At 36.1% G+C, this 21,297-nt stretch overlaps 1 protein-coding gene across 2 annotated transcripts in view; it reads left to right on the top strand.

The window, feature by feature from the left end:
- The first annotated feature begins 446 nt into the window (after positions 1-446).
- Positions 447-21,297, top strand: part of Dsc2 (desmocollin 2) — a 33,015-nt gene continuing 12,164 nt past the window's right edge. For both annotated transcript variants that reach the window (XM_046428363.2, XM_046428364.2), the window contains exons 1-9: positions 447-817; positions 8,636-8,720; positions 9,997-10,196; positions 11,146-11,265; positions 12,598-12,753; positions 14,144-14,288; positions 15,410-15,576; positions 19,861-19,995; positions 20,466-20,651. In XM_046428363.2, coding sequence (XP_046284319.1) covers positions 749-817; positions 8,636-8,720; positions 9,997-10,196; positions 11,146-11,265; positions 12,598-12,753; positions 14,144-14,288; positions 15,410-15,576; positions 19,861-19,995; positions 20,466-20,651 — 1,263 coding nt within the window. In that variant the 5' untranslated portion in view covers positions 447-748. The remainder of the gene's footprint in view (positions 818-8,635; positions 8,721-9,996; positions 10,197-11,145; positions 11,266-12,597; positions 12,754-14,143; positions 14,289-15,409; positions 15,577-19,860; positions 19,996-20,465; positions 20,652-21,297) is intronic.

Raw genomic sequence — 21,297 nt, 5'->3', positions numbered from 1 at the left:
TTTACTTACTTAGATCCCTAAGTTACGGCAATTTTTTCCTATCACTGTCATGCCAGGAACTTTCTAAAACAAGAGACCCTGAAAAATGATGTGTCCAGATAAAGTCCTGTCTGAACCTCAATCAGATGTCCATAGGCATTTTATTCCAGTAAAGATGAATGCACAATCCTCCCTGGAGTCAACCCTGTAATAGGTGGGTGATAGGCAGCAGTGACAAATAATGCAAACTCTCCAGCTCTGGGCTGTTTTCTTGGGTCTAATTGCCCCCAGGGCAGGGACCTCGTTGGACTGCGAGGGCAGTGGGCTGGGCGGGGCCTGCGCGGCCAGCAAGCTGGGGAGTGAGTCTTTGTACAGTCAGGGCTTCTGCTGGGCAGGGCCAGCGCTAATCCAGCCGGGCGGACACCCGGGCGGGGGAGGGGGAGATGGGGCATATAGGTGGCGTCCGCTGGTGAGAAACACCTAGCACAGGTAAAAGGGTGGCGGCCCAAGGGAGTTCCCACCTGTTGAGTTCTTAAAGAAATGAAGACTTAAGAAAATAGCAAGGAGGGGCTGATCGGTGTCTTTGGAGCCCCACCCTCGGCCACAGGAAAAGCCCCTTGGGAGAGAGGCAGGCGCTTCAGAAAAACTAAGAAAAGCACCGCTTCGCCTCGCACTCCTGCGCGGGCCAAGCCTGCAGCCGCTTCACCCGGCAGAGCTCTCCTACCCCGGCCCTCGGGTGCCTTGGCCGGCGATCGGACGTATCCTCTCCATGGCGGCAGCTGGACCCACACGCTCCAGGATCGGAGCCCTCTGTCGGCAGCTCCTGCTGACCCTCTCAGTGAGTGCCGCCGAGGCCACCGACTCGGGGAGGGCGGTACGATCCCCTGGGAAGAAGGGAGAAACTTGGGGAGCTGGGGTTGGCCAGCGAAGCTGGAGTTAAGGGACCTAGTGGTGGTTGCTAAACATGGAGTAGGGGGTGGGGGGAGGGCAGACAGGAAGAGGAGCGCGACCCGGGCGCCCGGATCCCTAGGGGAGGGAAGGGCGTCTGGGGTAGATATAATCAGCGCGAGCAGATGGGGAGGGAGGCGTGAGCTGCGAACGCCCATCCAAAAGCGTAGCCTCTGGGTGCTCGCCGGGGAGCCGGGTGCGCCAAGGTTGCTTCTGCGCGCCTCTCCCAAGTCTGGGGAGTGCGCATCCCCTCCGCCTCAGTGCCGGCTTCAGGCCAGGGACAGGGCAGCCGCTGGGCGGACCCCACTGAAAGCGAGTGTCCTTGGGTGGAAGAGGGGACTCCTGGTCTTTGCGGGGGGGTGGGTATTGATCTTGGTGTGCGTTTAGATCTATGTGGGGGATCTTAGGGAAAAGGAGAGGTTCCACTCTGCTCCTGAAGACAGGCACCTAGGCGGACACTAGGTGACCCTTTGAATAGTTTCCATTGTTAGCATAGGAAGCTTCCGTCCCCCACATCATTGGGGGGAAAGGTCATCCTGGTACTGATCTCTGGTTCCCAGAGGCGTCTGGATCCCACCCACTTATCGTTCCCTTGCTCCAACTTTTTTTTCTTCCACACGTACAACAACGTCGACTTCACTCCTTCCCAGAGCTGGGAGCCAAAGCAGATGGCCTTATTTCGGACAGGGCAGTTCCTCCCTCTCAGGCAGAAAAGACCGGATTTCGCGGGAGAGTCTGAACTCGCAGAAATCCTAAGTGGGGAAGGAGCTCTTGAGGAAATTTGGAATCAAAGGTGCCCCAGACGGGGCTTTTCCTGGGTTTCCTGCCAGAAAACGAAAAAAGTTTAATTCGGCAAGGTGCGAAAAGGTGCTCAAAACTGCCCTTTCGTGTTGAGCCTTCAGCTTGGGCGCAAGTCAACTTTTAAAGACAGGAGGAGGACCTCAGAGAACAATGGAAGAGCGATTCCTTCTGGGAGTGGTAGAATTGAGGGGCAGAAATATTCGAGTAACCTCCTCTTCACTACGCTGATTTCACAAAGGATTTCTAAATTTTTAAATTGTAGGTTTTACTATTATTAGAACGTTTTTGGACTTTAAACCCCTAGCCAAAATCCCCAGGGCATTATTAATAATTTAGCACATAGCAGTTAACATTTTATAGTTGAAGAAACTAAAAATAAATAACGGTCACAAAATATATTGCTGATGACAAAGAGATGATTTTTGGTTTGGTTCTTAATTGTCATTTCCTTTTAAACCACTAGTCATTATTATTTAAAGGAAAAGGTATGCTTCAGGTACCACAGTAAATAGCGTTGCTTTGCAGATATCTGCACTCAAAGCTTTCTGTGTGTCATCTTAGATCCTTTATAGAAGAAAGCACAGTTTGAGGGAATGAACTGAAATTGAATCCACCCTCCCTTCCAAGATCTCCCTTAGTTTCAGAGTTTGACAGGCCAAGAGTGAGGCAAAGAGAAATCTGGCCCTGCCTGAACTCCTCATTGTACTTTCAAGTGTTTGTCCCTCAAGTTGTTGTTCCATGTTGTAGTGCATATCTGTTCAAAGTCCTGGCAGCCTCAGGTGGTTGGTGTGGTTGTGAGAAATGTGTGCAGACTAAGTGTGAGATATTAAGTAAGAATGACATTAAGGGGTGGGGCACCCTTTACATTGTGGCCTTCCCATGCAACTTAGTAATCCTTCACCATTCCGCAAATCAGCTTCTCCCCACTTCCTAATATTTATTCACCTCCTACATATCTTAACCACTTAAACTTTCTTATGCTTAAACACCTAATGAAGCCTCTCAGAGATCTCTCAGGCCACCAGGGATGTCCCTGACCCAAATAAGAGACACTTTCCATTCTTTGTACAATGCCACTTTGTAGATTACATATGTGTTCTTGAAATTCACCCCCACCTCCCTTTTCTGACCTTTCTGATCACTCAGAATCTGAAGCTGTTTTTTTTTCTCCACTAGTGTGTCTGTGTGTGTGTGTGTGTGTGTGTGTGTGTGTGTTTAAAGAGACATGACATGAGATCTACCCTCTTAGCAATGTTTTAAGTGTGCTGATGGTGCAGTTTTCAATATAAGCACAATCTTGTTCAGCAGATCTCTAGAAGTTTTTCATCTTATATAACAGAAACTTTATACCTAATAAGCAACTCCCTATTTTCTCCACACCACAGCACCTGGCAAACGCCCTCTTGTTTTCTGCTTCCATGAGTTTGACTGCTTTTTCCTCCAATCTTAAATGGTGATTTTTTTCTTCTGGCCTTATTTTAGGTCCTATTCCTTGAAATTGACACCCTTACCTAGACCATTTCATTCACTTGTGTTGCTTAAAATATCATAAGGATGATATTTAGGATATCAACAAATCCTAAATTGCTAGTTCAGATGTCATCACTGAACAATAGGCCTTTATGTCTACCTACTAGGTGTGATGCAGCATTCATTGTCTTCCCAGACAATGTTGCTTCTCTTTTAGTGTCCTATGTTTCAATGTATGGCACTCCTATATGCCTTTCTCCTCAAGTAGAAGACTGGAAGCTGTTTATTTTTTCTTCTTTACTGCTTTCCTCCCCTCTTGATAACTCTGCATTCAAAGGTATCTCATTGATCTGTTTACTTGTATTTATCACTTCTGCTGCAAGTTTTTACTATTACAAATAATGTCACAGTGAATAAGCCTGGTATGTTATTTTACTGTGGGAAGGTATAACAATAGAATACCAAAATGGAATTGGTAGGAAAAAAGTATAAATTACTCTATAATTGTGGCAGATACTATGTTCATACACAATAAAGTTGTGTATGACTAGATGAAAAGCTTTTTTATAATACATGGCATGTCACTAATATGTATGATGTTATTAAATAAGAACAACACTACCTGAACTCATTAGAAATTGGCTAAAAGATAAAGTAGAACTCATGCTTTATGCATAACACTATAGAAAACTAAATAGATGAAATTTTTAAATGTAAAATATGATAGCATGTGAGTTATATAAGCAAACACAATGAATTCTTATAAATTTGGAGTCAAGCTGGACATGATGGTGCATGTCTGTAATTCTGGCTATTTAGGAGGCTGTGTCAGGATAATCCACCTGGATCCCCTGCCAGAATCCAAGTTAAGAGCAGCCTTAACCACTTTTCGAGATCCTGCCTCAAAATGAAAATAAAAAGGGCTGCAAATGTAGCTCAGTGAGAGCATGCTCCAGGATCCAACCCCTAGTCCTGAAATAAATAAGTAAACAAACAGACAAACAAGTAGGCCCATTTATGACTTACTTCAAAAGCTGTTTTTAAAATTGGGAAAATCAGTTATATAAAACACACACATACACATAAACACAGTTTCCATAGCAAAAAATACAAACTAAACAAAGAAGAAACACCATAAACCTTTTTTTTTAAGTTAAAATGTAGTTGATAAATTGAACAAAGTATGTGCAAACCATATTTTAAAGGGCTAGTCTAGTATAAAGTGTTTGTATAAATTAAGAAGAAAAAATTAGCCAGATGCTATGTTGCACACCTGTAATCCCAGCAGTTTAGGAGACTGGAGGCATGAGGATCGTGAGTTCAAAGTCAGCATCAGCAAAAGGGAGGTACTAAGCAACTCAGTGAGACTCTGTCTCTAAATAAAATACAAAATAGGGCTGGGATGTGGCCGAGTGGTTGAGTGCCTCTGACTTCAATACCTGGTACTGCCCCCCACCACCAAAAAAAAAGAAGAAAAAATCAATGTGAACCAGGACATTAAATTTTTTTTTTTCAAATGACTGTATTCAGTCATATCAAATGCAAATAGGAATTGTTGTATCTTTTCCAATTCATGCCTCTAATATCTGCCTATTCTCCTACTGATAACTGCATTATTTTAATTATTGAGACTTTATAGAATCTCTTAATATATGTTTGAGCTAATGTTCTTTTGTGGCTCCTCTTTTTCATAATTTTTCTGTCTAATTTTAATCTTTCCTATGACATTTTGAATTAACTTCTTTAATTTCAGGAAATATTCTGTTGAGGCTTTGGGTTTTATTTGGATCATAAAATTTATGATTTAACTTAGTGAGAACTGATGTATTATGTTGTTGATTTTTCCAATCTGAGATAATGATACTTCTTTCTTTCTTTTTGTGCAATTCTACTTTTATGACCTGAAGAAATACTTTCAGGTGTTCTTCAAATGGGTTTTGCAAGTTTCTTGTTAATTTCCTTACTTGGCATTCTAACATTATTTTATTGCTTTTGAAAATGACTTATCATGTCATCTAACTGGTTTTATTTATGGGTACGAAGAGTAATGTTGTCTATATTTTAATAGTTATTTCTGCTGCCTTGACTGAATTCTGTTATTCTTTATGGTAATTTATTGGTTTATTTCCAGGTAAAGTGATAGTAAATGAAGACATTTCGTTTCCCCTCTTCCTTTGCAATTCATATGTTCTTGCGTAATATACCTTCAATGTAATGTGAACTATATATGATGAGCTTGGAAAGTCTGTTTTGCTTGTAAGTTTAGCGGAGTTGCTTCTGGTGCTATTCCCATTGGTTATAATATATAAAAATCACATTGCAGAAGCACTCATTGATTCCTAGATTTTGAGGCTTTTTAAAAGATAAGAATGATATTGAATTTGGTCAAGTACCTTTAGGTCACTAGGTGGTAACCACATGCCAGGCCCAGTTCATGGCTCCAGGATTCTAGACCAAGCAAGTGCTGTGAATGTGGATCAGAAATCCACACAAGGTCTAATTTTCTTTCAGCTCAGCTTTAGAATGAAGGGTTAGCATTTGGGAAGCCCAGACTACTGTGGCAACGGTCTTTTGATTGTTGGTGATTTCTCTGCTTTGATTTCATTCCTTCTCTGTAGAAGTCAGCAAATTAGAATAGAATCTTTGCAGATTGGAATTTGTTTCTGGGTTCCTCTTATTGATCTGTGTTCTAGCTTTATCTTCAGTTTTTGCCTAGCGATTCCTTATTATTTTTGTTAGCTTTTGGATAGTTTAGGATATTTTAAAAATATGTTATCCAGCATTTCTGGTTAGTTTTGTTTTGGAGTTTTACCTCACCTGCCTGCATTAGAAATGAAAGTTGTTCCCTTCATCCATTTTGAACTTTGCTCAGACTTATATTCAAATATAAAGATGCAAATGCAATTTATTTGCTTGAAGCAAATCTTTGGTTTCTTCTCATTATTATTTTATTTTATTTTTATTTTTTGGTATTGGGGATTTAACTCAGGTTCACTTTACCACTGAACTACATCCTCAGTCTTTTTTTTTTTAAGACAGGGTCTCACTAAGTGGCTGAGGGCCTCACTAAATTACTGAGGCTGGCGTTGAACTTGGAATTCTCATGTCTCAGCCTTCTAAGCTGCTGCAATTACAGACATGTGCCACTGATTTCTTATTATCTTTAGAGAGAAAAATTCATATATTTTGTTGACATCATTTAGAAACTATTCCTCACCTAAATCCTGAATTCATTTTAAACCTCTTCCTCTTTGTATTATACATATCAGCCATTCTAGGTTTCTTTCTCAGGTCTGTGTCATCTTTGGGACTTTATATTATGTTGTTTCTGTATTTTGAATTTAAGCTCTGCTCTTGCCGTGGCTAACTTATAGCCACTTTTCAGGTAATTTAATCTGGCTCTCGGCCCAGGTTATACCTAACCCTCTCACTTTTCCACAGTGTCTTGTACCTCCCTGACATGGTATTCTCTACTTTATTGAAATTACAAATATGTCTTACCTTGAGATTGAACAATTCATGTGGATCATGAATATAAATATTTGCTGAGCATATGAATGAATGGATGTCCAGGATGCCACTACACCCTCCTCCCCAAATTATCTTAATCCAGCCATTTTTTCACTTTCTCCACCATGATTGCCTTCATCCACTTCACCATTGTCCATCTTAGAGTCCTGTCATGTCCTCCTAATTGGCCTGTTGGCTTCCACTTTCTCCTTATTCATGATCTGTTCTCCACAAACTTAGCAGATGTATTTACCACTCCCCATGCTCTAAACCTGCTGTGGCTTCTTTTTGCATTAAAACAAAAACCTGTTTCTTACACTGGCCTTTTAGACTCTACATGATATGCCCTGACTGACCATTTGTTTTATCTCCTCATTCTTCCCCATCCTTTTCTTCGCTCTGCAGGATTACCATGGGTTCTGGGGAAGTCCTCTTCTAGGGCCTTTGTTCTTACTCCCACCTGGAAGACTTCCCCAAATTAGGAACTGATTTGTTTCCTCACTTCATTTAGGTTTCTGGTCTTCTCTTTGTCATCTTCTTTCTCTGATCTATTTTCCTCATAACCTTTATCTTTCTTTGCCTTGGGATTATGTGAGATTTGTATATTTATTTTTTTGCCTCTTATTACAATGTAATCTTTACGAGGAAAAGAACTTTGCTTTGTTCATTACCTATAGCCTTTGGCTCTGTTGAACACCTAGTTACCAACCAATAAATGTTGGCTGAACGAATAAGGATGTATTCTGTCAATCACCTTGAACTAGAATCCTTGGAATCATCTGATCCTGCTCCTACTAGCTCTCAACTTGCTGCCAGTGGAAATTCTTCTCATCTTTTAATTTTCAATTCAAATACAACCTCTTCATTGTGTCCATCTTTAACTTCCAAGTAAAACACAATCTCTTATCTGATCCTTTATATGTTATGTAAATTGCATGATTACAGGTTCCTTAGTATGCATTGCAAATAAAAAATTTCCTTCTAAACTTAGATGGTAATAGCTCATATTTATGAATTTTGTAAATAACACAGTGTAAATGTCTGTTAGCTGTGTTTTGTTTTGGTTTTGGTCAAATGCCTTTGAAAACTGAGGAAAAAAGAATGTAAACATTTCAGAAGCAGCCATTGTCAAGTTTCAGAGAGAACAGAATTAAATTTCTACATATTCAAATATATGTTGGGATGGGTTCATCATAAATCATTAAAAAATTATTAAGTAAAACTATTTTCTGAAATAACCTTAAATTAACTTTGACTTATGAGAAAATGCATCTTCACAGTAAGTTCCCATATCGAAAAGTTGCATTGTTTGTGTGAAGTAGTTATACATAAATACTCACCAGATCACTCCATGGCGTTTTCTTTAAAAGCACCATTTGGAGATAATGGGTTTGGTATCATAGCTCATAGTCGATTAAAAATTTACTGCAACAATTTGCTGGCTCATTAAATTCATTTTTACTCTTCATTCCTATTTATATCCCTGTGCTGTCTTTAGAACTGTCTTTAGTTTTAAGTACTCTCCACATAGGTTGTTGAATCCTTACTAAACCCACTAAGTTATTCAGTGCTGTTACAAGTAAATAAATTTTATAGAATAGGAAACAAAGCTTAAGAATGTACATAATTCTCTTGAGTTTATGTGCTTTGTGAAGGAGGGAGATAAGACTTTCATGTTTCATTCACCCCTTTGATAGCATTTTCTTCTGATTTCTTACTCTAGCATGTTTTTAATTTTATTTTACTAATTATATAAACTGATTCAAAATTATATAAATTTTATGCAACAATACATATATTTACATATCTAATATTTTATCTATGTAATTAAGTGTATATTACTTAAAATATAAATAAAATTTATATAAACAATGTACTCATTAAAAGGATCTTTTTAAGGCATAGTCTGGATTTGTTTTTTTAATAGATCTTATCATTTGCCTGTGACGCCTGCAAACAGGTGATACTGCATGTTCCTTCCAAATTAGATGCTGAAAAATTTGTTGGCAGAGGTAAGATACTACTAAAAGTATGTAATTACCCTAATTTGTGTGATCTGTTAAAAGCTAGTGTAATTTTTAAAACTATAACTGTATTAGGGAATAGTTAAAACTAACAGTCCTTTATCATTTTTAATCCTTGTATCATGTCAGTGACAGAATATTAGTCTTTGTTTTAAAAATGTGCAATTATTTGAAGATAAAAAAGTTTTAGCTTGAGTAATAAAATAATTTTAATATTAGTTGAAAGATATGGTATAGGCTAAATATGCTTCTAAGAAATTGAGAAATATATTGAAACTATTTCTTGAATTTAAAGATATTGTTTTTGGATTTTCATCATGAAATATTTTGACATCTTATTATATTTTATTTCCATGTACTGTTTTTTATTGCTTAAGCTTTTTACATAACTCACTTATATAAGGAAAGATCAAACTAGTGGGAACACAGGATTTGATGAGTATTTCACAATAGATGTTATGAGTTCTGTGATATTTTAATTTAAGAACCACTGCTTCTAATCAATTAGATTGTGTTAGACATACTTCAGGTACTCTTATGTATTCCTCTACAGCTAATTTCAGTTAATAAAAACATTTTTCATTGTTGGCTTAAACATTCAAACATTGTTTCAGGACAGACATTTTAAAATAAGAATGTAAAGTAAACCAGGTGCAGTGGCACTCACCTGTAATCTCAGCGGCTCTGGAGGTTGAGGCGGGAGAATCACAAGTTCAAAGCCAGCCTCAGCAACTTAGAGAGGCCCTATGCAACTCAGTGAGACCCTGTCTGTAAATAAAATATACAAAGGGCTGGGGATGTGGCTCATTGGTTAAGCATCCCTGGGTTCAATCCCTAGTACCAATAAATAAATAAATAAAATTAAATAAGCATTAGAAGTGATGTTTGTGTTTATAGACAGTGTAGCCCACATAGTTTCATATATCCTTTTTTGGGGGGCAGGTACCAATGATTGAACTCAGTGGCACTGGGCCACTCAGTCACATCCCCAGCCCTATTTGTATTTTATTTAGAGACGGTGTCTCACTGAGTTGCTTATTCTGAGGCTGGCTTTGAACTTGCAATCTTCCTGTCTCAGCCTCGTGAGCCACTGGGATTAACAGGTGTATGCCATGGCACCCAGCCTCATATGTCCTTTTAAAAATGCTAAATATACTAGTGGGAGTGTAATTTAAGTGGCTTCCTACACAAGCATGCATTACTGTTAAAACTATGTATCATTGTGTTTCACCTTAAAAGTGATTGCTATGTTTATTTTATACAGTTAACCTGGAGGAGTGCTTTAAATCTGCAAATATCATTCACTCAAGTGATCCTGATTTCCAAATTTTAGAAGATGGTTCAGTCTATACAACGAATGCTGTTCTCCTGTCCTCAGAAACAAGGAGTTTTACCATATTACTTTTTAACACGGACAGCCAAGAGGAGAAGGAAATATCTGTCCTTTTAGAGAAAGAAACACAGGTATATGAATATAATATGAACAAAGTATAATGATGTCTCGTCTTTAGGTTTTATAATATTGACAGGGTAGAAGTGGAATCAGAAAAGATATGGAATAGATTGGTTTGAATAATGAAAACAATGAAACAACAGTGTGTAAGTGAAAAAGGGCTGTATAAGGTAGTTTGTTAAAGGTTGTATTCCTTCTCATTTAGGACATGAAAGGAGAAATTGGGATAAGCTACAGCATGAGAATTTGAGATTAGACACAAAGAAACATTTGCTGGTCTTTACTATAGCATGGATTTCCAAAAGCAAAATTTGAAACTCTGTCTCTAGTAAAGAAAAATGTTTCTTTTTTTCTCATGCATCTTAGCATAACTTGTAGTCTTAAATAGATGGCTGTTTTAGGAGGATGGACCACATGCATGCTTATTATCTTGTGACACCAAAAATCAAGGTGTCTTCAATTCAGCATCGATCGTTCCTTACTGCAGTAATTGAGAGGTGTCACCATATTTCTCTCCTCATTCTGACACAGATCTCTTTGTTGGTCCCCTGGCTCTGCTTAGTTGCTGGTGAGTGGAAGATGCTTATGCTAAATTTGGAAGGGCACATACTCACTTATTTTCTTTGCATATGCCTCCTCCTGTGTTTTGGCATGGCAATGTGACAACAGTCATTTTCTTTTTAGTTTTGCTTCTAGGTTTCCAACTTCATCTCTCTTTCTTCCACATTTCCACCAAGTTATTCTCTCAAAAAGGATTATTGTCATCACAGCTATGCAGCTATTTGTTTTTTTTTTCCATTCTCTTTATGCAATGTTGATATTCCTTTTGGTTTTCAAGCACTATTGTCTTATACCTCCCCAGCTAATCCTCATGAGAGAAGATGTGTCTGACTTCTAATGTTTGAGAATAAAGTGGTCATTGACTTTATTTGTTGATGTATTTCTATCTTCTAAATTGAGGTTCAAAAGAGAAGACATTCTAAAGAAAAAGTTCTAAGACGTGCCAAGAGAAGATGGGCTCCTATTCCTTGTTCCATGATGGAGAATTCCTTGGGTCCTTTCCCACTTTTTCTTCAACAGGTACAGTATATTTTCCTTCTGCTGTAAAATCCATTGTTTCCATCTTAACATCAAAATTTGACATTGATCATGCAGTTACTTAGAAATAATTGTGTCAGGGTATAGGATGTACCTCTGTGGCAGAGCACGTGCCTAGAATACACAGGACCCTGGGTTCAGTTCCCAGCTATGCAGAAGAAAAAAAAAGCCATAGAAAAGTGATATCATATGAATATTTGATTGCATGGGGATATGTATACATGTTCAGCATATGGATACAAATATATTTCTTTATAGCTTTATACACTTTTTGTAGCTTGAGTTATACAGAGGCTAGCTATCGAACTATAAAACCCATCTAGCACTTTCGAACACCTTTCTTTAATGATTTATTTTTTTTAATCAACAGAGGAATCACAGACCTTGGGCACAGCCTAGAAATATTCCCAGGTGTCTTCCATAATAAAGGATGAAATTGCAATTGCCACGAAAGAGGAAGACACATCTGCCTTTCCATTATCAAGTCCATTTCTTAAATCCCACCAAATGCACATTTTCTCTTTTCCTTTTTAACATTTAGTGGACACCCCAGTCAATCTTCTTCCCTTCTTCCACTATTAGTGGCCACTATCACTCAATCTATGACTTGGGTTTCTTTTCCTTTAATTTCTTAAATGGTGAGGGAGATTCTTCCTTTATACCCCACCAACAAACTGAATGCAGCTCAGAGGAGAACAAATTAAAGTTGAGAAAAATTTGTTAGGAAATAATTGTGTTAGTCATCCTGAGATAATGACAGTCAAGATCTCAAAGAGAAAATGAAAACAGCTTGGAAGAAATTTTTTATGAATCAAGGACCAAATATTACCCTTACCTGTATATTATTCCATTTTTATTCTCCTTCACATATTTTTTTCACTTAGCTCTTATAATAAGGAAGATAATAACAAATACTAAAACTCAGCAAGGAAATAGTATACTTTAAACCCACTTTCTTAATTATTTTGTCACTTATAATAAAAATTTATTTTTCTTTTTAAAATAGCCAAGTAATTTTTCATGCTCAGAATATTTTGTTTTCTAATACAGGAAAAACTTTTAAATATTGATTCACATACATACCATTTAGCCTTAATATATTTATTAGTTATTCTTGGAAACCAAGATTCTACTACATCATTCTGCTCTTGCCTTTTTCTTAAAATTTCTCAATCATGAGGCTTTTAGATGTATAATCATAAATTAAAGAGGGTAATATTTATTGTGATAAAATTGAGAATGTGATTGTACAAATATACAGGTAAAAGTTGTGCTGAAATAAAAACTTGTGTCATAATTATATCTACTCTCTAGGTCCAATCTGACGTAGCCCAAAACTACACCATATACTATTCCATTAAAGGGCCTGGAGTTGACCAAGAACCTCTAAATTTATTTTATGTGGAGAGGGATACTGGAAACCTGTACTGTACTCAACGGGTAGATCGTGAGCAATATGAATCTTTTGAGGTAAAACTTAAAGTTTGTGTGTTATATTAATGGTTACTAAGCTTGGCCATTGTTTCTCACATCTCTAATTCATTTACCCTTTTCTATTTTGTGAATTTGTCATTAATACTCTGGCTTTATCTGATAGCACAGCATTGACTTGAAACATAAGAATTTTCATAACAATCCTATAAGATTGTTCCCGGGATTATGGTTTTACTCTTTGTTTTTGATTTTTGTTGTTTTTCTTTCAAAAGAAAAAAAATAAGTATCATTTTGAGAACAGGTCTTGAGTTGGTAGAAAAGATTCGTGAACCTCTTTATAGTACAGAGGTAACATGGGAGGTAAATGAGGCTCAGAAGTGACATATACCTGAGAACCTTTGCAATAGGAGAAAGTTAACCCATGGGATCAAGTAAGGAGTGTGGCCAGTGCTTAATGTGCTTCATTCAGGCTTCTCCAGTCTCTGCATCTCTTTCCTGTGGTGCAATGTGAGTTCACGTGTGAGAACTTGACCTCATGCTTGTTTTATTTCCCAACAGGACCTGGTCCTCTTGCTTAACTCAGTTTTTTATTATTTTACATCTATTTTAGATGAATTAATATTCATCAGAAAATCAAATTAACCTACCAGACAGATAAATTTTGGATTAAGTGTTTAGGTTTAAGATTTCTATGATATGACTTTCTAAGTATTTGTGATGCTCTATGTCTATGATATCTATTATGAAAAAAATTAGAATTGAAATTCATATTATGGAATCACAAGAATGGAATATGTTCCATACATAATTTATAGCCATCCATGTGTTCTGTTTCTGAATCTTGCTTTTTAAATTAAAAAATGATTAGGAAAATACTAATCTAAGTATAAACATTGATATGCATAGGGTTTTAATTAGTAGAAAATAAGATAATATATAGTTAAATCCACCTGGAGAATTTATAGTCCTGAAGATCTAAGTTAAGAAAGACCCAGAAAGTTGTATTAAAATCCTTGCACCCAAAACTTTCAAACAAAACAAAATCCTCAAGCCTTTTTTGAAAATAATAACAAGAAAGTTATACTTATGAACAAATATAGCAATGGTGAGGAAATTAAAATGATCTATGTTACTATATTAGATAAATTTAAGCATCAAGTGCTCAACTTCACCCAGGAATTAGCAACCTCTTTTGGCCTTAAAGTTATGTCCACATTCAAAATCAGTAACAAATGGTGAGACAAACATTGCAGTTCTGAACAATCTCCAAATTAAAGTCCAAGCAAGTTGAAGCCATACTTTATTTTAGAGAATAATTTGGGGAACTGAGGCTCAGTGGTAAAGCATGCATTTAGCATATGCAATGCCCTGGGTTTGATCTCCAGCACCATACACACAAAATGTATTATTTTCACTCAATTCACAGCTAACTGCCTTTGCAACAACTCCAGATGGTTATACACCAGAATATCCATTGCCTCTGATAATCAAAGTAGAGGATGAAAATGATAATGCCCCGATTTTTACAGAAACAACATACACTTTTATGATTCTTGAAAGCTGCAAAGTTGGTGAGTATCCACTTTGATGATAGAAGACAATTTTAATGCATTTCAGCTCATGAACTGAGTTTCACTATGGGCACTAGAAAGCAGCATATAGTGGTGGTTGGAACACTGAGTGGGATTTTACTTTACCTTTCATTAGTTGTCCTTGCTCAAGCTTCCTAGTTTTGACAAGCCTTAATTTCCTCATCTGTAAAATGGGGTTTCAGTATGCCAGATTACTGTGAAGATTAAATGAAGCATAACATAAATGGAATGGAAATCACAGTGCCTCAGAAACAGGAGTTAATAAAAGGTTTTTTGCCTTTTTTTTATAGTAGGGCAAATAAATGCTTGTAAGAGAGCATACTCCAAAAAATGAGTCATTGAGCAATTGGACATAGTCCTAAAGGTGTCTACTGGTGTTCTATAATGGTTAAGTGAGTGATGATATTCTGCGGGTGGTTATGAAAGTCATTGAGAATAATACAAATGTTTTCTCAATCTTGCAAAAACAGTCCATTTTATCTGGAAATCAGAATGAGTCTTTCTTTAGAAAGACACAACTGCACCATCAATTTTCAAAGAAAACTGGCTCATGTGGTTGAATATAGGCTTGCAAATAAAAAAAAGGCTAGGGCATAATTAGAATATTTTAGTTTAGAAATGCAAAGATCGTAAGGTGTTATATCAACACTTATGAATTCAAACGTGAAGTACAATTAAATAGATTTAATTACCAAACTCTACAATGTAGCAATGCTTTTTTTTTTTAATTTGTTCTAATTAGTTACACATGACAGTAGAGTGCATTTATATACATACATAAATAGAGTATAACTTCTCATTCTTCTGGTTGTACATGTTGTAGAATCACACTGACCATGCAATCATATATGTACATAGGGTAATAATGTCCAATTCATTCTACAATCTTTTCTACTTCCATACCCCCTCCCCTCCCTTCATTCCCATCTGCCTAATCCAAAGTACCTTTATTTTTCCCTAGCCACCCCCTCTTATTGTGATTTAGCATTTGCATATCAGAGAAAACAAATTTTTTTTGAGTTATATGAAGAGTGAAGTCAGTAAGAATTTGATTATATGAAAGCTTTGACAATTAAATAGGTTGTTTTATTCACAATTAGGTTCCATCGTGGGACAGGTGTCTGCAACTGACAAAGATGAGCCCGACACGATGCACACACGCCTGAGGTACTCCATCCTGGAACAGCTCCCGTCCTCACCCACACTCTTCTCTATGCATCCAACTACAGGTGTGATCACCACATTGTCATCTCAGCTTGACAGAGAGGTAACAGAATTATTAACAAGTACTACTTGACTGTAATTCATAGTACAGTTTAATTTTCCCTAATCTGAAGATCTGACATCTGAAGTATTCACACTGTTTTGAGAAATGAAAAGAGATCACGAGTGGAAAATTCTATACCTGATCTCATGGGATAGATCACCATCAAAACAGAGGCATAGTAATATGTGCAGAGTAAACAGGTTATAGTGGCACCCAACCTGCAATCCCAGAGATTTGGGAGGCTGTGGCAGGAGGCTTTCAAATTTTGAGGTCAGGCTCAGCAACTTATGAGACTTTGTCTAAAAATAAAATAATAAAAAAAGGATTGGAGATGTAGCTCTGTGGTAGATGCCCCTAGGGTCAGTCAATCCCCAGTGCCCTCAAACATACAAACTCAACAACAACAACAACAACCAAAAAAAAAAAACAACCCACAGGCACAAGCTATGTATAAATGAAATACAAATGAATTTTGGGTTAATGTGGGTCCTATCACCAATTTGTCAAATCATGTGTATGCAGATATTCCAAAAATCTAAAAAAATCTGAAAAACAAAACACTTTTCATCCCAACTATTTCAGAAAAGGACATTCTACCTGTATCTGGTTATCTCTGTATACCATCTCTAAGTGTGTGGTTTTTTTTTAAAGATATATTCTCTTTTTTTATACATTTTATTTTTTCTATTTATTTTTTAGTGGTGCTGAGGATCGAACCCAGTGCCTCACATGTGTGAGGCGAATACTCTACCACTGAGCCACAACCCCAGTCCTAAATGTGTTTTTTAAAAGCATGATGTGAAAAAAATTAGAAAAAATATTATTATTATTATTATTATTATTATTATTGAAGCCAGGGCCTCATGCAGCCAGGAAAGTGCTCTACCATTGATCTATCCCTCCATTTTTAGGAAAATTGTTATTTAAAGTAAGTTTAAATCTTCCAGAGTGCTAATTTTTAATCTTAATTTTTAATCCTATGAATTTAATGTTTCATGAACCAAAATTTCAAATAAAAAAATACTTACAGCATTAAACATAATAGGGAGTGTCAAATATGAAAAGTGAACCGTTTGGTAACATGCAGAAATTTGTTATCTATGAGAGAGATGTTCCTCTTATCTCATGCCCTCTTCAGGGGTCTAATCAATGTTCTTCTTCTTACATAGATGGAAAAAAAAAACTTCATCTCTCTAACTTTAGGTTGCCATGTCCAATTGACTGCTAGAAATCCTTATTTTGATGTTTCACAGGTTCTTTGATGTATCTAAAATTTAACTCATCTTCTAAACATCCTCGCTTTCCCATATTTTTTAGTTAAAATAATATTAATGAATCACCTATTCATAATTTTCTGTTGTTACCTGGGAGTCATATTTTCAAAGTTCTATTTGATTTCTACTTGTACCCTCTCAATCAAATCACTTTCCAAAGTATGTTGACTATTTTACTTTCAAATTGTCTGTTTCCACTGTAACTACCCTATTTTAATTATACATTTACTTATTCAACTATTACTTCTCCACCACATTATGCTTCTGAATTTTTATAGTAATTTGTCTTGTGTGCTAATTTATATTCCTTAATCTCAAAACATAGTAATATGTGATTATCTGGTATTTTTTTGATTCTTGAAACTTCCTATAGATTCATTTCCTCTCCATTTCCTTATCCCCTTGTGAATGAGAGCAGTAATCTTCAAAATTTTTGGTCTATGGCCCCTTTACATTCTTAAGTATTGTTGAAGATGCTGAAGACGTTTTATTTATGTGGGTTGTATTTATTGCTTTTTAATCCATTAATATTAAAAGCCAAGGATAGTTTAAAATATGTGTTAACTTACTTAAAATAACAACAAAAATACTACATATTAACACAGATAAAATTTGTATAAAAATAAGTAAATTTTCCAAAACAATAAATATCTTGACTATTTGGCTTAATATAAGACAGGTGGATTCTCAATCACCTTTCTGTCATAATAAATAGGTAGTTGTAGCAAAAGTGTACAAAGAACATTTGACATTATATGAAGTGAGAAAAGAGGAGCATTTCAATAGTAGTTGAAGATAATTGTGTCTGTTCTGTAGTATTAAATCAAAACTTAATAAATGGTTGTTACCTAAACATTTTTGGCAATGCAGACTTTGAAGTCTCATCAATGAACTTTTTTACTTTGTTCCAGTAAAGTCCATTAATCGGTCTGGTACTATGAGTGGATACTTCACTATCATATAATATTTACTATCATTGGTCATTTGGAAAACATTGGTTCAGAATTATATAGATATTCCAAATGTTCATGTATTTCATTAAACAATATTAAAGGAATAACTTCTTGATTTCCATTATTATCTCAATGGTTTATAGAAGTTTTCCCAGGTTCTTACTTTTGCTTGAAAACTCTAATTTATCATTTACAAAAAATAATTATTTGTTAAGTGATTTGACAAAGTATCTTCCAAATACTCTAAATAACCACATGAAAAAATAATATTCTGTGGGGAAAAAAAATTCCCAAAACAATTTTTAAAAATCACAATGGCTGGTTCAGCTTGCAAGTCAAACAACCACACAAGTGTTTTTACCTTAAATAGATGCTTCTTGTAGAATCATTTGAAAGCATTTTTACCACTGAGTTTACCCAGTAGTGCTCTATAATGACTTTTTGACTTCAGGATTCCAGTTCCATCTGTTGTCTATAACTTTAATGCACCAGAATTTCCCTGCCATCTGAATATATCACGAGTATTTAGGATAACCAAACTTCATCTTTCTTTCTTTCTTTCTTTCTTTCTTTCTTTCTTTCTTTCTTTCTTTCTTTCTTTCTGGCACTGGTGATTGAACCCAGGGTGCTTTGTTACTGAGCTACATCCTCAGCCCTTTTTTCTTTTTTATTTTGAGGTAAGGTCTCACCAAGTTGCTGAGGTTGACCTTCAATTCAAATCCTCCTGCCTTTACCTCTTGAGTTGCTAGATTACAGGCATGTGCCACCCCACCTGGCTAAAACTTCATTTCTTTATCAGCCAATTTATTATTTCCAACATTTCTAAGTTCACTGCAAATAAAATATATAATTCCTCTTGAAATCATAGTAGCACAAGGCTTATAAACTTTTCAGTTGAAATAGGCCTTTATTTTTTAAGTCTACACATAGGTTATAAGGGAGGAGTAAATCAAGAAAATTACATGTATCAAATTATGGGAAGAAGGTGGCTTTGTAAAAGAAGGGTGAACATTTTAGGTGGATAGATTTTCACAAATTACTTTGTCTTGGAAAAAGATATACATTAGGTAGGAAAATAATCATTATAATCAATTTATGGTGGAAAACTAGGCAAAGATATATATGCCACTACCCAAGATTGCACATGTTGTGTTTTGGGGTTGAGAACGGAACCCAAGTCTCCTAAAGTCCAGTCCAGTCCAGAAGCTATTATAATCTTGCTGTTTTATTCCTTCTGTATCTCAATTACTCACGATAAATGGAACCATTATGAGGAGAAGCACATATCTTTAAGGAAATACATGAGCCTTTTGTAACATCTGATGAAAAACCTAATAGCTGGATTCTGTGTTCCGTGTTACATTGCCCCAGACCTTTACCTTCATACTCATTGAATGATCTTTTTTAAAAAATGTAAAGTAAATCCCTAAAATCTTATCTTTTCTCACAAGAGGGCATTTCATTTTGTTTATTGCGGAACTATTGTAAAAGTCACTGCTCTATATATTTTTAATGTAAGAATCTACTTTGATAGGAGAGCAAGATTTTGATTAATTGCCAAACAATTTTAAATGTACTTATAATTATAGACCTTCTTTTTTTCTGCTGCAGAATGATAAAATCAGTTTATTTCCTATTAAAGTAGATGAGATTACTCAATTTTCACAAATTGAAAATTACTAGAGTGAAGAAGATTCCTTTTTTAATTTGTTCTAATTAGTTATATTTGACAGTATAATGCATTTTTGACATATTATACACAGCTTCTCATTCCTCTGGCTTTACACGGTGCAACATCACTCCAGTAGTGTAATCATATATGTATATAGGGTAATAATGTCTGTCTCATTCTACCATTTCCCATTCCCACAGCCCCATCCCTCCCTCCCCACTACACAAACTGAAGTTCCTTCAAGTTTTTCTTAATTACATGTGCACCATTAGATTTAAATGTACCTCAGGTTATTAACGAATGGAAAATTTTAGAGTATAAACAAAGATTTCATTTATAATGTTGCTGTTTTCACCCAGTAATTAAGTTCTTTCTTTGTTTTCAGTTAATTGATAAATACCAGTTGAAAATAAAAGTACAAGATATGGATGGTCAATATTTTGGCTTGCACACAACTGCAACTTGTATCATTAATATTGGAGATGTGAATGACAACTTGCCAACATTTACCCGTACTTCTGTAAGTATACGGTATTTATATAAGAAAAATATGTAACAGTGTTGTTAAATATGCACATCTCCATCTGTGCCTCATGATTTCAAATGAAGTACCACAATGACATACTAGTTTGGTGTTGTCAACATAGTTCTTTAGAAATTGGAAGAACAGGATGTGAAGGTGATCTGGCTATGACGTCTGTCACCCACTGATTGACTGATCTGACTGCCTAGGCAGATGTCACCTTCCTCCCTGACCATGTGCATCCCTCCTGAAGTTGCTGTGCACTTAGTTGAAGGGGATGACCTTTCCTGATAGAGGAGATAGAGGAGGACCAGTCTTGGGTCAAGGGTATAGGAGTTGCTGTGCTCCTTGGTAGAACCTCCAAAAACACTCTCAAGAAATTGGAAGAACATAGCTTTCTTCATATGGTGGTTTATTTTTCTGAGGGCTAACTAATGAAATCTTTTGTTTCTTTTTATTATTTTTAGTATGAGGCATCAGTGGAAGAAAATACAATTGATGTGGAAATCTTACGTGTTACCGTTGAGGATAAGGATTTAATTAATACTCCTAATTGGAGAGCTAATTATACCATTTTAAAGGGCAATGAAAATGGAAATTTTAAAATTGCAACGGATCCCAGAACCAATGAAGGAGTTCTGTGTGTAGTTAAGGTAAGAATAAATTAGTAAATCATTTGTTTGTAATTTATAATATTATGGAATAGCATATTGGGGTTTAATAGGAACAAAGAAATTATGGTAGATACAGGAATAACATACATACAGAGGTAAATGTAAATGCCTATACACACACACACACACACACACACATATACATATATATATTCAGTTGTGGTGATCTTTATAAAGTCATGGTTTAAAAAAACCATTTATATGTATTCAATTAATTTGATATAGTATCCGCCTTATAACCAATATCTCTCAACAATTCAAAAGCTAGCATAGCTTTGAGGCTAATTGAACAGAGTCAAGCTCTTCTAGACTGCTCTTTCTTGTAGCTGGGTTAAGAAATCACCACTTAGTAAACTTTCCAAATGAGTCACTCCTGGTCAGACCCATAGAGAAGCTGTCTGTAGGTTTGTTCATATATATCCAGCATACAATATATTCGTAACTTCCAGTTTCAGTATGGGAATCCTAAACCATTCAAAGATGTACATCTTCTAAGACTTCTTTCTAATATCATTTTTTATATCTGAGGAGCACTCAGTGCTAATTCAGGAGCCAGAGATAGCACATAAAGCAATCTGAGCTGTTTTGACCTTGGGCAAAGTCATACACATTTCTGCTGTATTTT

Source organism: Marmota monax, unplaced genomic scaffold (assembly GCF_021218885.2).
Source record: "Marmota monax isolate L192 unplaced genomic scaffold, Marmota_monax_Labrador192_F-V1.1 WCK01_AAM20220418_F8-fsc00031, whole genome shotgun sequence".
Classification (NCBI taxonomy): domain Eukaryota; kingdom Metazoa; phylum Chordata; class Mammalia; order Rodentia; family Sciuridae; genus Marmota; species Marmota monax.
This window is presented reverse-complemented; position numbering and strand designations above follow the sequence as displayed.